The 18,342-nt window shown below is 40.0% G+C and overlaps 2 protein-coding genes across 6 annotated transcripts in view; one reads left to right on the forward strand and one right to left on the reverse strand.

Moving 5' to 3' along the window:
• sergef (secretion regulating guanine nucleotide exchange factor) lies at positions 1 to 8,855 on the forward strand. Of its 2 annotated transcripts, none has more exons than XM_044035728.1 (11): positions 1 to 56; positions 289 to 427; positions 1,129 to 1,281; positions 2,293 to 2,387; positions 2,489 to 2,549; positions 2,632 to 2,745; positions 2,832 to 2,894; positions 3,374 to 3,532; positions 3,763 to 3,926; positions 5,635 to 5,671; positions 7,847 to 8,855. In XM_044035728.1, exons 1-11 carry the CDS (start codon positions 15 to 17, stop codon positions 7,999 to 8,001), a joined length of 1,182 nt encoding a protein of 393 aa, XP_043891663.1. In that variant the 5' UTR covers positions 1 to 14; the 3' UTR covers positions 8,002 to 8,855. The 2 variants fall into 2 exon arrangements, with proteins under 2 accessions (XP_043891663.1, XP_043891664.1); XM_044035729.1 differs by having other exon boundaries at positions 7,815 to 7,909.
• Positions 8,566 to 18,342, reverse strand: part of kcnc1b (potassium voltage-gated channel, Shaw-related subfamily, member 1b) — a 12,629-nt gene continuing 2,852 nt past the window's right edge. For 2 of the 4 annotated variants that reach the window (XM_044035724.1, XM_044035723.1), the window contains 3 exons: positions 14,737 to 15,652; positions 14,079 to 14,252; positions 8,566 to 13,035 (listed from right to left, as the gene is read on the reverse strand). In XM_044035724.1, the coding sequence (XP_043891659.1) occupies positions 12,896 to 13,035; positions 14,079 to 14,252; positions 14,737 to 15,652 (1,230 nt within the window). In that variant the 3' untranslated portion in view covers positions 8,566 to 12,895. Of the gene's footprint in view, positions 13,061 to 14,078; positions 14,253 to 14,736; positions 15,653 to 18,342 lie in introns of all 4 variants that reach the window. The other 2 variants (XM_044035725.1, XM_044035726.1) reach the window with 2 other exon arrangements.

Consider the following 18,342-nt stretch of genomic DNA (forward strand, 5'->3'; position numbering starts at 1 on the left):
CGACAGTGTCGTAAATGGAAGCGAGGTGGCGGCCAGAGTTTTGTTTACTCTCTTGGGTAAGTTCGTCTTCTTCGCCGTTTAACTGAAAGGTCTGAGTTACACGAGTGTGTTTGTACTCTCGTGTATTTAGCAATGGATTCATTAAAACAGTCGCCTAACTGTCTTCAAAATACACAGCAAAGTACGGCGAAAACAAACGCCTGTGAAATGTGAACAAGGTTTCGAGTGTGTCACGTGTCCTGAGTCCCGACCTGTCAGTGACTGTAGTCGTTAATGTTAACGTTAAAGGGAGCCAACAGTTACGGACAGCTGGGACAGGGACATGCGGAGGACCAGTATGTGCCCCGGTTCTCTGACACCGCCGCTCTGCATAGCAAGACTTTCCGGGCTGTGGCTGGAGGCGGTGGACACTCGGTGTTCATCACCGGTAAGTTACCTTTTTCCCCTGGGCCATAACCTACTGTACATCCCACATTTCATCGAACTCTTTTTGAAAAAGTCCTTTACTTATCAACTTAGGCTCACAGACAAATAGCCAAAACTGCTAAGCTCATGACCTCCTCAGTGTAGGTAAAAATGAAGCATTTTTTTTTTAACTTTTGGTAAATGAGGGAGTGCAATTTTATACTGCTAAGACATAGCACATGTTAGCTTTCTCTGTGTAACATCTGAACCTCTGTTTCATATCCAGCTTAGTGTTTTGTGCTTTTGTACTGTTTTAAATCATCCATATTTGTTCTTAGCTATGCAAACATTTGCTTGGTTTTAAATAGGGATGGGACATATCACTTTTTTGTGTCCGATACCAATACCACAAACTACCAAGACTAATATTAGTTTGATAACAGTAATTTTAGAACATTTATGAACTATGAAGCTGTTAACGTCACATTTGTGCTAAGTCATTTCAAATACATGATTCTCCAATGCGTGTAACAAATATTGTTCTCCCAATAAGGAGAAACAGCCCAAAATGCTTTTGCTGATTTTTATTTACATTTTTACAGTATGTGCATAGTGAAGCATGCGACATATAGAATTTTTTGTATCGGATTCTGCATTGACAGATGCCGATTCCCATCCCATCGCTAGTTTTTAAATTTGTATATTGCATTTTTGTTTTTGCAGAGAATGGTGAGGTATATGTGTGTGGACAGAATCACAGAGGCCAGCTTGGACTTCACATAAGTGCAGACATCTCAACTCTTCAGCTCTGCCCCACCTTAGATCAGAAGATCACAAATGTAGCCTGTGGTTGGGATTTTACTCTCTTTCTCACTGGTGAGCAGCATTTCACACTAGATACAGTAGTTACACTCTTTTTGTACTAAGGTTGAAAATAAATAAGGTTAATATTTTTAAAAGTGTAAAATAAGCCTTTCCCACAGGTGGTCCTTGGCACATATGTTTGATTGGATAAGATGTAGAATAGAAGAATACTTTGGGTCTAATAGTAGACACAACATAAATGAAAAAGAGTGAACATGGGGGAAAATGGCTATAATAAGCAGTTTTGGATTTGTAAATAAAAAGTTATAATATAGCATTCGTAATTACAATCAGGAAACCTAAAAATCAAAAGACACCTCACATCAAGTCCATGTTTAGAGATAATTAAAATGAAATGTTTGAGTCACACTGAATACAATTTCTATAAAACTCCAACAGAAATACATTAGAAGGACTGTGATGTTTCTCTCCTGGATAGGTAGTAGGCAACAGAGTTCAAACAAAGTAGAATGATTTTGACATATATGAGAGAATGTCATGTACACTCAACACTATGACACCAAATGGACTTAATAATGATTTCAGTTTAAAATGTTTCTTGAGTTAAGACTATCAGTTAAATTTGTGATGAAAAACCAGGGTGGTGTTTGTGGAGTCTCAGACTGAATGTGGTGGGGTTGTCAGTGATGGGTGGATTAGCCTTCAGTTGTAGACTTTCTCTGCCCTTTTCTATAGTGACAAGTTGAACCAGCACAGTATTACAAATTATCTGCTCTGTAAGTGTTTGTTTGTATTGTGAGCCAAAATTAAACCAGATAATTTTTTTTATTCACAATGTACCTCTTTAAGATCATTGTCAAATCAATCAGGACAAACATGTGCATGTTGCTCTGGAGGTGCTGTATTTGTGAAATGAATTGTCCACAGAAATGTGCAGAGAATTAAAGATGTTACACAATATTCATAGTCATAATAGAGATACCTTTAACCTGACTTTATTTTTTTTGAATATTTCAATGTTTGTTTTTTTTAAGTCATGTTCCTTTTGTATCATAAATACAGACTGTGGTCAAATACTGGCATGTGGCTCCAATTCATTTGGACAACTGGGTGTTGGAGAGATGGTCACACACTCTGCAGATCTACTGTTTGTTAAGGTGAGCACAAATATTGAGTGTCAGGTCATATGTCAGCCTTGCAATATGATCGGTTTGATCTGTTTTTTTTAAGCTTGTGCAAATGCACTGTTTATTCTTAGTGTTTGAAGAATCCGGTGGTGAGTGTAGCAGCAGGTCTTAGACACTCACTCGCTGTAACAGGTAAGCACTGTAAACTGTACTCAGTAATATGTTGTCTTTGGGCTGTTAATCCACAAATCGTAATGCTGTGTTTGGCCTTTAGACTCAGGCTGTGTGTATCAGTGGGGAACTGGCCTTTTCACACATGCCAAGAGAGCTCTCAGTCCACACCCTGTCCCATCACACCTCAGCTCTAAAGTTCCCTGTCTGGTGCCAGGTACATGCACTAAACTGAAATACAGAAACATTTTTTAAGGCCTCAGGTGATTTACAGTGATTCTGATTTTCATACTTGTGTTGTAGGTCTGGATCAGAAAATATCATGCCAGATAGCAGCAGGATCAACACACTGTGTGTGCCTTACAGGTATGATGTCAGCATAAATGTTCATACTAATAACAGTATCACTAATAGTAATGATAATACATTTTGTAATAATAATAATAATAATTAATGTGTGGACTTGACTTTGTAATCCTCAAATTTTCCCTACCAGTAAAAAAAGGTGTGCTTTATTTTGCAATTTCATTTTACATGTAAGCATTTACGTGAAATGTAAACAAGGTTGGGATCTCTGTGCTTTAAAAAAAATAAGACAAATGTTAGTTTTCACTAGAACTGTACAATAAAAACATTAGATTTCACACATTAAAGAGCAAAATACAAGTGTAAGTCACATAATTTAAAAGATAGTGAATTTCATGCTGGTCTTCCACATTTAGCATTTATACACATTGCCTTCTCTCTTGTGCTTAGCTGATCTGCTCTTCTTATTTACTGCTCTGCCTTTGTGTTGTTGCCTTGTCTGGATAATAAATAGTATTTTCGTCTTGTTTGCACTGCAGGAGATGGTGATTTGTTTCTGTGGGGCAGCAACAAGTATGGTCAGCTGACTGCCACAGAGTCCTTCGTGTCCTCGCCATGCCTTCTGAAGCGCTCACTGCTGGATGGAGAGAAAGCCATACATGTGTGGAGCGGCTGGACACACATTGTTGCTCAAACAGGTAAATCGTTGTTCACATACAGTATTGTAAGTATAATGTCTATCGCCTGTTTCCACCAAGTGGTGCAGTTCTGTTTAGTTTGGTATGTTAAGCGATAGTTTTTGTCAAATGTCACAGGTTGATCGCTAATGTAGCTACAGTATCACCATCCACGATCAAGGTTTACCTTTCCAAACTGTATTAGTGAATGAACGGTTGCCTAATCTGAATCAGGTCTTAATTCATTTCAGAGAGAGGCAGAGTGTTCACATGGGGCAGAGCAAATTATGGACAGCTGGGTCGACAAGCATCCGCCAGTCAGAACCCAGAGCACCAGTCAGCTGGTCCAACAGAGGGGGCAAACCAGGAGGTGTGCCTCCCTTCAGAGGTTAAAGTCCTCTGTGGGGCAACACAGGTAAGACATATCACTATTTGACACTGCTGCATACTCAGATGTCCACAGGGCAAACGTCAACAACAATGAAGTGTGTTATTCCTATGGCCCATGATACCTTACGTGAATTATGGAATTATGACTTCTGCCGCTTCCTGTCACTGTAGCAGAGCTGGCGAGTTAAATTGACTCTTTTTGAGTTACTTTAACACTGCTAGACTGCTTTACTGTGTGTAGATGTCACATTAGAACAATGCAAGGCAGCATTTTCCCTATTATCCAAATAATAATAAGTGTAAATAAAGAAATCTTCTCCATCACTACAGATGTTGAAGCTATGAACAATGTGAAACGCTCTGAGGCGTATCAGTATTTACATAGGAATAGTCACATTTTCTTTAAGGAGGTGAGACACAGTCTTATTTATTTAAAGGCAGACATGTTTTACCACTGGAAAAAACTGTACTAAGTGTACTGCTGCTTCTATTTCATTTATCAAACTTGTGTAGAAACTTGTTCAGGTGACGCCTTACACCAAGTCTCATGTGTGCTTCATGAAACGTGCATATGCCACCTGATCAGCCTTTGATAAATGCGGCGGCTATATTTATTTTCATTAATTTTATTAATTTCTATACCACGGCCCCATATATTCAAAACTTGTAAATCCAGCAGGGGGCAGCAGACAACCACACATAAAACCAAAGAATATTGTTTAGTGTAAGGTGAAACCCATTGCCACTGATTGAGAGCCCAGCACACCCAGAGAAGGTTCTGTAATGATTTGCTTCATAATATCTATCTTGTAGAATGACACACTCTCATATACACTGCCATTATCTTCCTCTCGGGGAGGAACCTCTTACAATAAATGAAGGCAGAGGTCTCTTCTCCCAGAAGGACAATTATGTGTGAGCATCACAGGATTGCAGCAGTTAACCTGCGCTCTGAATGGAAGTTATATGGTTGTAGATTGTTGCCAGTTAAGTGGATGTCAGGGACGGACAACGACAGGCTTTGCATCGTTCTCCTACTGTGCATTGATCATTGCTGCAGCACTGGTGTGTGTCAAGGTGTATAGTCACCTTGTGTGTGTAAAGCTAAAGGCAAGATGGATTTGCTGAGTGAGCTATGAATCTCTCAGCCTACCCGAACCTGTTAGTCCTCCTATAAAGGTAGACGATTTGTCAGGACCAGAAACATAGCTGAAGTAAATTATAATCTATCATTGCTTCAGGAATCTGTGGCTGTTTTTGACACAGTGAATTTGAATGTAATTTTTGTTAAATGTAACTATGTTTTTCAGCTCACAAAGAACTTTAAAATCACAAGTGATTGATGTTTAACTCAAAAATCTTTCTGAAATGTATCGCTAAAGTGATTGATATTGACTGATATGCACATCTGCAGTGTGATATTCATTCCGTGGTAACATTTTTGGTTATACTGTATCACTCAGCACTGCTGACACTTTTACAGCTTGATTGTACAGTGTATTCTGAAATAAAATCACCCCTCCTATCACCACCCATGTGGTAGCTAGTTGAAAAAAAGTTGAATTACTGCATCTGCAACATTTTAATTTATTTTATTTTTTTAAGCAGGTTTGATTTCAAAGTATCTTATTATACATGTTGACATAACATTTCTCAGATATTTCAATCTTAAAATCATCAGCCTGATTTATACGCATGCTTCTTGTAAGCACTTCATTTTCTTTTCTCTGCAGGTTGCATGCGGATCCGAACATAACCTTGCCATTGTAGGTGAGTGTATTCTCTCAAAAATGTCCTATATAAATGTCCATTTAGCACAAATAGTGCTTCTCTTGTGATTTTCTTTTTATATACCACTATCAAAAACGGCCACATCTGACAATATGTTTGTCAATAGAATAATCAACAGGAAAGCAACATTATGCAACTGCACAGACATAATTTCTGACATGACTCTGGCTCCTATGGCACAAGATAACACAGAATACTCATAGGTGAGGCTAAACTCTGCTAAGTAATCCTGTTCTGAACCAAAGAATTGGTAAGGGAGATTTCTAATACGTCTCAGTTTAACACCAGTATGAATTATTATAATTATGCTTCTGGGAATGCTGCTGAAGATTTCAGAGGTCAGCTCATTGCTCTGTGGCCTTTCCATCAGGAAGTAATTACAACATGGATACATGGGCGTCACTGAGAAAAGCAATTATCCACACAAGCCTGTAAAGGAGCTGAATTAACCACACACCCATTTAGAGGTATGGTTTTATGTCGAGCATTGGAAGAGCAGTCTCCTCTTATTCTCACAAGAGCAGAACACGGATACAGCAGTCACACACATCCTTTAACGATCATAAACGCACTGTCAATTTAATTTCTAATGGGATTAACAAAGAAATTACATGCACATGCATGTTTTTTTACAAAGCACTTCTTAGTTCTCTTCGAAGTTCAGGTTTGTCATGAGAAAGCAGGAAAAGTAAAGGGAGAACCTCCTGCACCACGCTCCTCTGCTCACCCACGCGCTCCCCCTTTTCTCCTCGTGTCTCGAGCGCGATGACAAGGAGCTAAAAAATAGCAAAACAGGTTTGGAAGGAGAGACCTGACTGCTGCTATTTCTGGTGTTGAAGTAGGTCAGGCAGAAAGGAACGGAAAGAATCGCATGCTGCTCATGATATCTGTCGCCTGCTCAGCCTTTGCCCGTTTGCACCTGAGGAAGTGCGCCTCACGTATGAAACTCCTCAGTGGTCAGTGAGGGGAGACAGGCCAAAGATGCTGTGGCTGAGGCTCATCCAATCTGAGGAAAGATCTTTGTTAATTTTCAACAAACACTTTTAACATAAACGTAGAGGGATGAACACCTTAGATCAGATGCTATTTGAAAGTGTACCTGAAGTGTCATCTGAGTTGAGCTACAATCCAGCAGATTGTGTCACTGATGTTTGTCCTTTGGTGTAAAAATGTAATTCGTCAAAGACAAAAAAATAGCTTATTGGATTATGTGTCGTGATTTTTATCCTTTTGTTGTGCAGGATATTGTGCATGCACTTTGTTGCCCTGGAAACACTGATGTGCCGTACACCATTCAACAAATTCATGAACCAAAACTTTTCATAATCACTTTTTTTACTCAATAACCTTAATCAAAGATTAGAGAGAGATTCTGTGAAGTTTGAAATACATGCAGTATCTTAGAAAGGACCACATGTGTTTGTATTGCATAAGCCATTGCTGGCAGACTGTCACACTGACATAAGCTGCTGGCATGATATCTCGGCCTGTTAATTGGCAAAAGCATATGTGTCTGTTGGCAAATCCAAATCTTTGATGGTCCCTATTTTCAGAGAAACACGCAGAAACAAGCGCAAAGACAAAGAAGCGTCTCAGTGACATAAACGAGGAAAAAGGGAAATGGCATGAAAGACACACAACTGCAGGGTAGGGAAGGCTTGAAGATGTGTTACCCTTGAGAAAGCTAACTCGTTTCTGTTGCCATGGCAATGGAGCCTATTAGGTAACTATGTTGCCATGGCACGTGTCTCCTTGGTGATGCAGACCTGGCCACACCCACCAACAAGCTCACCAGCTGTGAAGAGCAGGGAGGCTTTAGTACTGGGCAAGTGTCAGCTTTGGGAATAGAGGCCGTGTGTGTGTGTGTTATATAATGTAAACAATTATATTATAGAGACTTGTCTTCCTTAGGGGGACAACAGTTCCTCCAAAATAAAATTATATAATTTTGAGGTAAAGACATGATTATGGGTCTCCAGGAAATGAATGTAAGTCAGATTTGGTCTGTGTGTGTGTGTGAGACAGAGCGACATTGCATGCTTTTTTGTTCTTTGCATACAGTCTTGGCTGCTAATTTTAGCCTCCATGGTACCGAGCTAGATCCCCCTTTGTCTCCCGATAGCTCCACTGACCCGAGACCCCTCTCCTTTTTAGGAGGGAGTCTCTTTTCCTGGGGCTGGAACGAACATGGGATGTGTGGAGACGGTTCACAGGCGGACGTCGTTCAGCCTCAGCTCATATCTGGTCTCAGACCCTGTCTCATTGGCTGCGGAGCTGGACATTCAGTGGCAGTGTGCTGCAGTGTGTGACTACTGGCTTAAGACGAAGCTGCAGCGACTCCAACAGGGACAACTCATTCACCATGGAACAGTCAGATGAAATAAACAGCGTGACTTGAATGACAACATTTCAGACTGATACAGCGACGTATGACACAGTGTCTTTGAGTAACAGCAACTTTCATCTTCTAAAAGACTCCCTGAGCTGTTTGAAGAGGTCACATAAATATGACGATGTGGTTGGACATGGGCTGAGGTATGTTTCATGTGGACGGAGGCCATCATTTCCCTGAGCCGCCCGTCACTTTGACAGACATAACATGGACGTGTCTAAAGCCCCTGCTCATCTTCACACGCTTTCCTGAATGAAGCTGTGAAAGATTGCGTGAGGGATGGGATAAACTGTTGCTATAGCTCTCTCTTCCCATGTCGGGGGTTTTATTGCTGTCATCTTCAGTGTCAGGAGGCAGTCAATCTCTGCACTTCATAGTGCAAATCTCATGATTTACCACTCACAAACGGGACAGTAGGCTATTTCTTCTTTTCTAACTGGCCATCACTCTTTTATGTTCTTGTCAATTTGTGTAACATTCGTCAGTATTACATGGTTGGTTTTTTTTTTTGGATTTCATACTGAACGGATTTCCCTTGGGAGAAACTTGTCCACTGCCTACTTATTTATATGCTTTGGGCTACTGCAGTGCAGCGTCGAGAATTAGCTGCTGCTTTTAAGCCAGTGTCTTGGTCAAAGCCGATGACGAGACTCAATAAAAAGATTATAGTTGATGCAAATTAACTGTGGAAACCATCATTGTTAGTTAAATAAAATCGCTTTTATCGCATTAGTTTGAAGAAAAAATAAAATCAACACTCGGTGAAAATGATCATATCTCTGTTTTTTTATTTTTTTCACTATTTGTTGTACAAGCCTGGACTGTACTGGTCAAAAGAAGACACAAAAAAATCCCTAAACAACAAACCAATCAAAATTATCACTGATTACCTTTTTGAAATATCTAACCACAAAAAGCACGGTGTTCAAAACACACACACTCTCACTAGTCTCACTAAACGCCACGCATTAGTTGCCCTTTTGTTGCATTATTAATGCCATTAATGAAAACAGCTGCTGGTTGTTTTTGCTTTTTTTAAACCGTTAGAAAATGATCAGCACACTGTCCCCCGATTTATGCTCACATATTTTGGCAGATCCAGATTGGCTGCATCTGACAGCACACAGTTGTCAGTAAATTGTTGGCAGTGTTTTTGCAGTAGTTTGGTAAAAAGTTGGTCCCTTTTTTGCAAACTTTCCACACAGATGACTAATCTGCACAGTTGAATACTGATGTTTATTAGGTATTTTCACTGCTTGCCTTTAGAAACTGATCCATATGGGGACCCTGAATGTATGCTGTGTGCTTTTTTAAATTTTTTGTAATTTTTTTTTATTTTATTAAAAAAAAAAAAGTCATAAAATAAAAATTAGAACTGAGTTTATGTGTTTTCAATGGCTGACAGCTGAGCGGGTAATTCAAAACAAACATGAACAATAGTTTATCATTATCTTGATTAAGCTATTCCTGAATGGTAAGAATAATTTATATAACAGAGGCACTTGTCCAGTATGAGGCATATGATGATTTGGCAAATATATGCTAATGCATATTTATATGGATGTGAGCCAAAAATATTAATCCAATTCAACATGATTGTCATAATGACATAATGTCTCGGCTGTGATGTCAAATGAACATACATGAATATCAACATTGAATTAATGCTCAATGGTATTGGTCATCTCTGAGCAAATCATTTAGCAAATCCTACTAGCGCACCACTCCTCACTAGGTTAAGAGAGGTGTTTTTTGTCTCTTTGACGCCTGACCACATATCAAAAGAATAAAAAAAGATTTCACTGGTGCAAAAACTGTGCAAAAAAGTCTACTAAGATGTGACCATGACAGTGCAAAATGGATTTGTTTCCAACTGTTCAGTCTGGTTGACATGACAAGTGACATGTTTGGTACAGGAGGCGGTGGAGTGGGGTTTTAAATTGGAGCAACATTTTTTTTCTTTCAACAGAAGAAGCAGCACACAAATATTGGATGATCACTCAAAAACATTGGTACACACAACTTCAGCACACAGAAAAGCGTATTTACAGCACCGGCACACACTAATAGGCACACAAAATACAACACAGTAACCAGTCACAGATACTGAGCTATATAAGGCTTGACAACAAAACTTCGTCAGTGCTACATCTACGCTGAGTTTGTGATGTACAGGTTGTCACTGTCACACCCATTTAAAAATACTAAGTAATACACACAACAATGCTACAGCACTATCAGGTGGGTGATGGGCCGTTATGGGTCATACACATAGTGGTTGGTACACCATGGTTCATAACACAAACAGATTCTGTTGGTTGTCTGCTCCGGTGCTGTCGCTGGGTCTCTATAAACATATAAAAAAAACAATAACACAAAGAAATTATTACACAAAGTATGTATAATGGTGGAAATGATGGTGGTGGAGATGGATAGCTCTGCAGTGAAAAATGACACTAGCTTGAAGAGTAAAGAAAATGTGCTCCGTCAGTTCCTCATGGTAAACGACAGGTTTACCATGTGATTCCCATGCTTAGCCAAGGCATCAGACAACAGTATACTGTGTGCCATCTGTGTGCAGAGGTTGGACTCGGAGTTGGTTAATAAACATGCCCAATCATGCGGCGCTTTGCGGGTTTATGTACAGTAGTTCAGTCATTGTCATGCACGTGTATACGTTACGTCATGCTCTCACAGTCACCTTGTTATTTTAATGCTCTCTTTGACCCGAACACAGGTAGATAGACAGAGGGGTCAAACATGAGCCATTAGCTCGTGAGAAAGGAACATTGTTATGTATGCACATGTGCTGCTGAATAAAAACGGAGGCTAAACACTTGTTGTGTATAAAATTTATTTCATGCAAGGACTTGTATTTACATATTTTACTTAAATACTTTTCTTTTGCATAACTGTAAAATACATGCATTTACCTTTCCCCAAGTAGACCCACATCCCATACTGGTGTTTAGTTGTTTTGTTTTGTTTTGTTGTTTTTTTTCTCACTTGAATTGCATGAGCATGTAATTCACCTGTATCTCTTCACATCAAATCTTCACAAGTTGTTTTTATTTTTCTTAGTTTTCTTCAATATATAACGTCCATCAATTACCACAAGAGACATAACTTGAAACATAAAACTGTGCTCACTTAGAATAAAAACAAAACTTAGATGAGTTGCTATACTTATATCTTCTTTTTCTTCTTCTAGAAATTTGTTTAATTTTTTTTTTGATTGGTTAACATAAAATTTAGTAAAGTGCCCTGAAAAATTGTGCATAAGTACTGGGACAGTATCAATACATGTAACAGTAATATTAGTAATTTTTAAAACCAATAGACATACATAATAACTTGATATATTTTGGCCCTGTTGAGTTGCCTGGTCCCCTTTTTAGTAAAATTTTGTGCTTTATATTTGCAAGTTCTTGAGTAATAAGCTATTAAATCAGTGTTTTAGGTAGTTTTTTTTGCTTGAAGTTATATACCCTCCAGAGGTCAAGTCCTGCTATGGATTGTGTAACACTAAAAGCCAAAAGGGCATTTTCTAACTGTGATTAAGGGTATGAGTGTGGCGTAAACCTTGTAAAGTAAAGCGTTCATTACACTGTTATGAGCATGGTATAAAGTGTATTCATGCTACAATGGGAGCTATATGTAATATCATGTCAATTCATTACTCACTTTTACTTTGCCTCACTGGGTATGAAGGCACAATTTAATAATCCTTGAATATTTGCTTTAATTTAAGCATCACAGCATTTGTTAAAGTTGCTGCAGACTACAATATACAAACACTTTATAAACTTGTAACTATCAGTAAGTCTATTTTATATAAAAACCAGTGATGTTTATGACAGCATTAGTTGGCTTTTATGACAGATTGTTCAAGTTAAATCACACTATTTTACTCCTTAGTCAAATAGGCAAAATAAATATATGAATTTGGGGAAAGGCAAAAAATGGCAGCTACATAAAATCTCTGCTATGACTGAGTCTCTTGTAAAGCTGTCTGAAAATGCATAAAATATGACAAAGCTTTTTGAAGCTTTTTAAAGAAAAAAATTTCTTTTTTTTTCTGACAAGTACTGCAACACAGTTAGCTTCTCGTTAAACTTAATTTTTCATGCAGGTCATGCAAATGAACAAACAGTTTCTTTTGACAGTAGGTGTTTTCATCACTAGTATCATAGGAATTGTCATCATCTCCGTATTGCATCGGACATCGTGAACATCATGTTGAAACATTTAATTTGTGTGGATTGCACTTTCAGAATGGTAACGTCTCTACTTTGCAACGTACAAAGCACTTTAGAGGAGTTCCCTTAACAGCTGGCAATGTTAAAAAAAAGCCATGTGTTGTCAATGTCCAGCACATTAGGCTGTTAGCAGGGGTTACATCTTATGAAAATTTTTTTCACAAAATTGTAAAAAGCAGATGAGAAAAAAGTTACTGGCAGAAAAGTGTGTTGAGATCAAAAGCAACAGAGCAACAGGCAATGATGTAAACACAGGAAAAGATTGGGGTTAGCCTGTGGTGGAAATACAACAGTGCTTTGTCTGCAACTGAGGTGACCCATGCAGAGTGGCATGTGCCAATGTTTTCTTGTCTAGGATATGATGACACACCCAAGGAGAACACTTGGGAAGTTTGATTATCAGCACAATTAAGATACACTTTTCCAGAAAATAAAGAAATAAAAAAATAAATGAAGTAAGCAGCAGTGTAAAAGCAAAATCTGACAAGAAAAGATAAGGAGAAGGAGTGTGGATTTGCCTTCCAATGGCATTGTGTCTGCTACTCAACCATGCTACATAATGGATGGGATGGGAGAATGTGAGTGCTGCATTAGACAGGGTGGGCTGCAGGGCAGGGCGGACACTGAGGACACTCCAGAGGCATCCCCGCTCATGCCAGACATGCTGTTAAGGCTCCAAGGCTTTTCATAACCTTCAGTTGAAAAACAGAGAACGTTCTGAGTACACTGTAGCGCTGGATCCATGACAAGTTATTTTGGTGTTCCTCACTGGTAGTACTACACCTGTTGCTTTCTTGTTTTTGTCTCCAAAGAAACAGGTCAACACAGACTTGAGACAGATTATTATTCTCCATGCATTGAGTGCATCAGGAGTACAACAGCATGCACCGGGTGGTACTGGAATGGTTTGGAGTATAACACTATACAAGACTTGAAAAGATAGGCACCTCAGGCAGGGAATGTGTTCTCAGCTACAGGCAGAATTGTGCTGTATGCCCTCTACAGCTGAAGAGTAGTGTGGTTTTCTCAGGAATGTTTCAGTTATTGAAATTAGATCAATAAAAATAAGCAAAGAGCTTAACCCTGGTTTTAAATTGTAAAAAAAAAAAAATCATGGAGGGAGAATTTGGCTCTCAGTAACATTTATAATAATATTAGACTTTTAGCCTTCCTCCATTTGTGTTGTGCTCCTTCACCATACTGATAGCACCCATCAGCAAGACACTTCATGCACCTTTATGATCGAGAGCAATGTACTCGTAAGTCACCTTCCCGCATGGTATTTATCATTAAAAACACATACACATAACATGGTACACATAAAGCACATACATACTTTCTTAAACTTGTAAGACAACACGTTCTAGATCATATAAATCTCAAAAAATAGCTTTCTTACTGGTAAATAAATAGGGGTATTACATTATGCATGGTATCAAAAAATATATTATGTAGATGTGAACAGTTATTATTGACATTTGTGGTGATTGTGCTTGGCCTGAACATATGCTATTATGACCTGGAATATTTACATTTGCCAAAGGGATGATTGAGGTGAAGCAGCTGGCTGTGTGTAGTTGTGAATGTGTGTGTGTGTGTGTGTGTGTGTTTGTATACCTGTGTAAAAACTGATAGGAAACACTCAGCACAGATGGATAAAGGAGAGTGTCCTGTCTATGGTCAGTAAGGTGTCAATGTTTTGCGGGGGCCTGTGATTGGCTGTTACTGTACGTACCCCTCCTCACTCTGCCCCCTGTGTGGTTGGGGCGTTCAGCAGTGGTGACCAGGAAGCAGGGCCGCTCTCTCTCACTGGGGCTGAAGATTTCCTCTGGAGATATTGCCTGGTCTATATGTGGACAGTCTTCGTTTGCCAGAGCTGCGTTAGCTGCCTCACCGTTCAGCTTGGAGTCTTAACAATAACGAAGAAAATAAAGAGAGTTTTATATTTAGCCGAGTGCTATATTTGTCACATATTTGCTATTACGTGTATAACACTGTGTTTATAGCTATGGCATCTAATATTTATCTTGCACTGTCCCCTTGTTCCATGTGTTTGAGTACAAACTGTATCAGAGGGTCAATATTACTTTTTTTTGCGCTAATACTTCCAAAGGAATTTAAAAGGACCCAAGAGACTTAAGTGTCTATTTATGTGTTTTTGATATAACAAAAACAGAGAGGAGATCTGAAGTGCTGCATTAATTAAGTGCAAAATCAATAGTTAGATTACTCACTACCGACTCAGTCTTTGTTTTCTTCTTTTCAGAATCAAATATGCCTTTAATTACATCTTTTAATGTGGGAAATTATCCTCTGACTGAAATGTGAAATAGAAAAAGTGAAACAGCTGTGTCATGGATAGAGTAAGAATGTTCATCACATTTGTCGCTCACCTTGAAACTTTATCTCAAAAACGTCATCGTGGGCAATGGGGCTCTGGTGTTGGGAGCTGATGCTTGACTTACAGAAGTTAGGAGAACCTGGTTGAGGAGCACGAGGGATATGCCTATTCTTTTTCTTTGGTAGTTTCTGTTTTGCCATGGCCAGTGAGTAATACATTCCAAAGTTGTTGACAATCACAGGGACGGGCATGGCAATGGTGAGCACACCTGCCAGGGCACAGAGGGCTCCGACGAGCATACCAGAGGTGGTCTGAGGGTACATGTCTCCGTAGCCGAGGGTCGTCATTGTTACCACAGCCCACCAAAATCCAACTGGGATGTTCCTGAAGTGCGTGTGCTCACTGGCTCGAGGGTCGTTGGGGTTTGCGCCTATCCGTTCAGCGTAGTAGATCATGGTTGCAAAGATGAGCACACCGAGTGCGAGGAAGATGATGAGGAGCAGGAATTCGTTCGTACTGGCTCTTAATGTGTGGCCCAGCACACGCAGGCCCACAAAGTGACGTGTCAGTTTGAAGATACGCAGGATCCTCACAAAGCGCACGACTCTTAGGAATCCCAGCACATCCTTAGCTGCCTTGGAGGAGAGTCCACTGAGACCCACCTCCAGGTAGAAGGGCAGGATTGCCACAAAGTCAATGATGTTCAGGGCGTTCCGAATGAAGTCAAACTTATTGGGGCAGAAAGTTATTCGCATTAGAAATTCAAAAGTGAACCACACTACACAGACACCCTCTATGTAGGTGAGGTAGGCCGCAGTCTCAGTCTCTTGGTAGATGTGCTCCACCGTGACGTTGTCCACTATCTCCACCTCTGTGCGATTGATAATGGGGTTGAAGGCCTCATGGGTCTCCAGACAGAAGGTGGTGATGGACACCAGAATAAAGAACAGCGAGGCCAGAGCTATCCACTGAGCAGGAAGTAGATATATATGTATATACAGGATGCAGGAAAAGAGGAGAGGGAGAAGGGAAGAAGGGGAGAAGGACAGAGAGGATAATGAGCACAGTAATCCATGCAAGTAATCAAGCGCCATGGCTGAGCAGCCAATCTTAGCACAGTACAACACAATTCAATCTGAGACCATACCAACTGGTTTGACACCCCCATCCTGTTCTCTGGCTCTCTGTATGTCTTGATTCACAAGTGCCATTGTAAAAGGAACAATCAATGTTCTTTCCTCCCATCCCTCTGCTGTATCTCAAGGTCATGGCATTTTCAAGGGTATGCTACATGTTGAATTACAAAGAGCCAGCAACAGCAGCAGCAGCAACAGGGACATTAGTGTCAACCCCCATGACTAAATTTAGCTCGGGCTGTTCCCTTCAGCAGCATCCGTGTGGTAGGTTTCCCAATACAAGGTCATGCTGTCCAGATGACCAACTCTTGGGAATTGTTTGGAGCTGAGAGGCTCACCGAGATGACGACTGACTTTTATGAGAAACCTATGTTTCCTTAATGGCAATAGAATACTTTAGTCTGCGTTGTGTATCGACTGGATGATCACATTTCATCACATTTATGTTCTGATATTTCTGGTGCATACTACATAGTTGTAACAGATACGCTATCCTCTCCTGGGTATTTGTTGCATCTCTCTTCTTGTGTTATCCCCTCTACCATCACCCTCCTGATTTACAGTATGTGTTTCCGCTCGTCTACTTTCCTGTCGTTTCAATGAATAGAAAGCAGCTTTATCTTCTCTGGGCTCTCTCCTACAGATCATAGTTCTTGGACAGAGAAGCAGACAGGGAGGGAGGATAATCTACTTCATCATTCTATACATCACAAAAAGTTGGATCAATAGAAGTTTGTTCATGCATGAAGATGGTTTTACAAGAGTCAATGGGCTCTGTAGTGCTTCTCACACTAATGCATAGCATTGTTAAGTAGCTAGGACGAATAATGGCATCAGGAAGGAGGTAAGTTAGAGTGGGGCACGTCTGGGCATGAGACAGTCATATACTATATTTCAGTGTTCAGAGCAAACTCAGCATCTTAGTCAGTCATGTCCATTCATAGTGTGTCAGGGAGGCAGGCACACAGCAGGAGATTGAAAACAGGCCCCCCCATCATCGCATCTCATCACTGGCAATTCATCACATTCTACTGAGAAAATCACTACTGCTGATGAATGTCTGGTTCCCTTCCATCTTAGTGTGCAGAGGAAAAGTGTCTCACCACTGACTCCAGAACACTGACTCCTTCCTCTCTTTGCTCAAACACACACTATCATCCAAAACTTGCAGCTCAATCATCAGTCTGCACTGTCATTTATGGAGAGTGGATAAAAAGCAAAATGCAGCAATGAGAGAGAGAGATTCTGTGTTCTTTTTTTTAAGTAGTAGTATGTGGTGTTCTTTTATCAGATTGTATAATGTTGTTTTGTCCGCCCACTCTATAATATGTGCTGTGCAAAATAACACATGGCATAACAAGTACACATTCAGCAAAACTATGATCTCATTAAATAACTCTATTACCTGCCCTGGAGCCCCCATACACTCATGGGCCAGAAGCCATATATTTATGCTCTGTTGGTTTGATTTGATTAATCGCAAATTTGTGTGAGTGCCTTGGTGCATATTCATTAAACATTTAGGTAAAACTTAAGTGCCTTTGGACTTGAAGAAAATGGAAGTTAAATATTTATTCAGTTAATCGATTAACCACACAATAACCCCCCCCCACACACACACAATAATTAGCTCTAGCATCACTGCCAGCATCCTCTAATTAGGGATGAACAATGAGGGGAAGATCCGACCTCTCAAACTGTGAAACAAATGATCCAGCTTATGTGCCAGCTTATCAGGCAGTCGCCTAAATAACGTGTCTGTTTTGGTGACAGTTAGGAACAGTCTGCACTGAAGATAGGGTGACAAGTGAGGATTGTTTGTTTTTTTATTTGGTTGTTATTGGCTAATTCTCACTGTTGCTGCTAAACTAAAGCCCACAGTGACATACAATGACAAGGACTTTCCACCGATGTATCCACCGTGAATAGAGTATGTAATTAACTCTGAGGCTCACTTCTAATTAATCATCTTGCCAGACTCGATGGAGCACTGTCAGTCTTCGCTCTGCTTTTCTCTTGCTCGTTGATAAATGTGGGACACTTACAGTATGAGGAGTTGTATGCTTTGGGAAGTTACTGTGTGTGAAATGTGAAATGTGAACAAATGTGTGTAAAAGATGGTTAAATCACTTCCCCCTAATGCTGTAACACTGACGTGTCAATACAGTTTACACTTGCTGGATAAGGTAAGGCAAGTAATTACACCACTCAGGCTGTGAGAGCTGTTAAAGCAGCATGCAACACAGCAGTGATTGTGGAAGAAAAAAATATAAGGTGCAAAGTTGATTCCTTGTCCCCAGTGAGAGGCATTGTGCCCAGATGGGAACATGCCCATGGCAAGGTCCAAAAATGTCACATCTAACAGCAACCCATTTTTGTCTGGACGTGAGCCACTAATTCCAGTGGTGCCAAAGATCTGGCTTCCTAACATGGAGCTGACCTACTTTTAACCAAAGAGTCAGGAACCCTCATGTCCTGGAAATATCAATCCAGAGACATGGGAGAGTCCAAATCACTCTCTT

Source organism: Solea senegalensis, linkage group LG10, assembly GCF_019176455.1.
Source record: "Solea senegalensis isolate Sse05_10M linkage group LG10, IFAPA_SoseM_1, whole genome shotgun sequence".
Classification (NCBI taxonomy): Eukaryota; Metazoa; Chordata; class Actinopteri; order Pleuronectiformes; family Soleidae; genus Solea; species Solea senegalensis.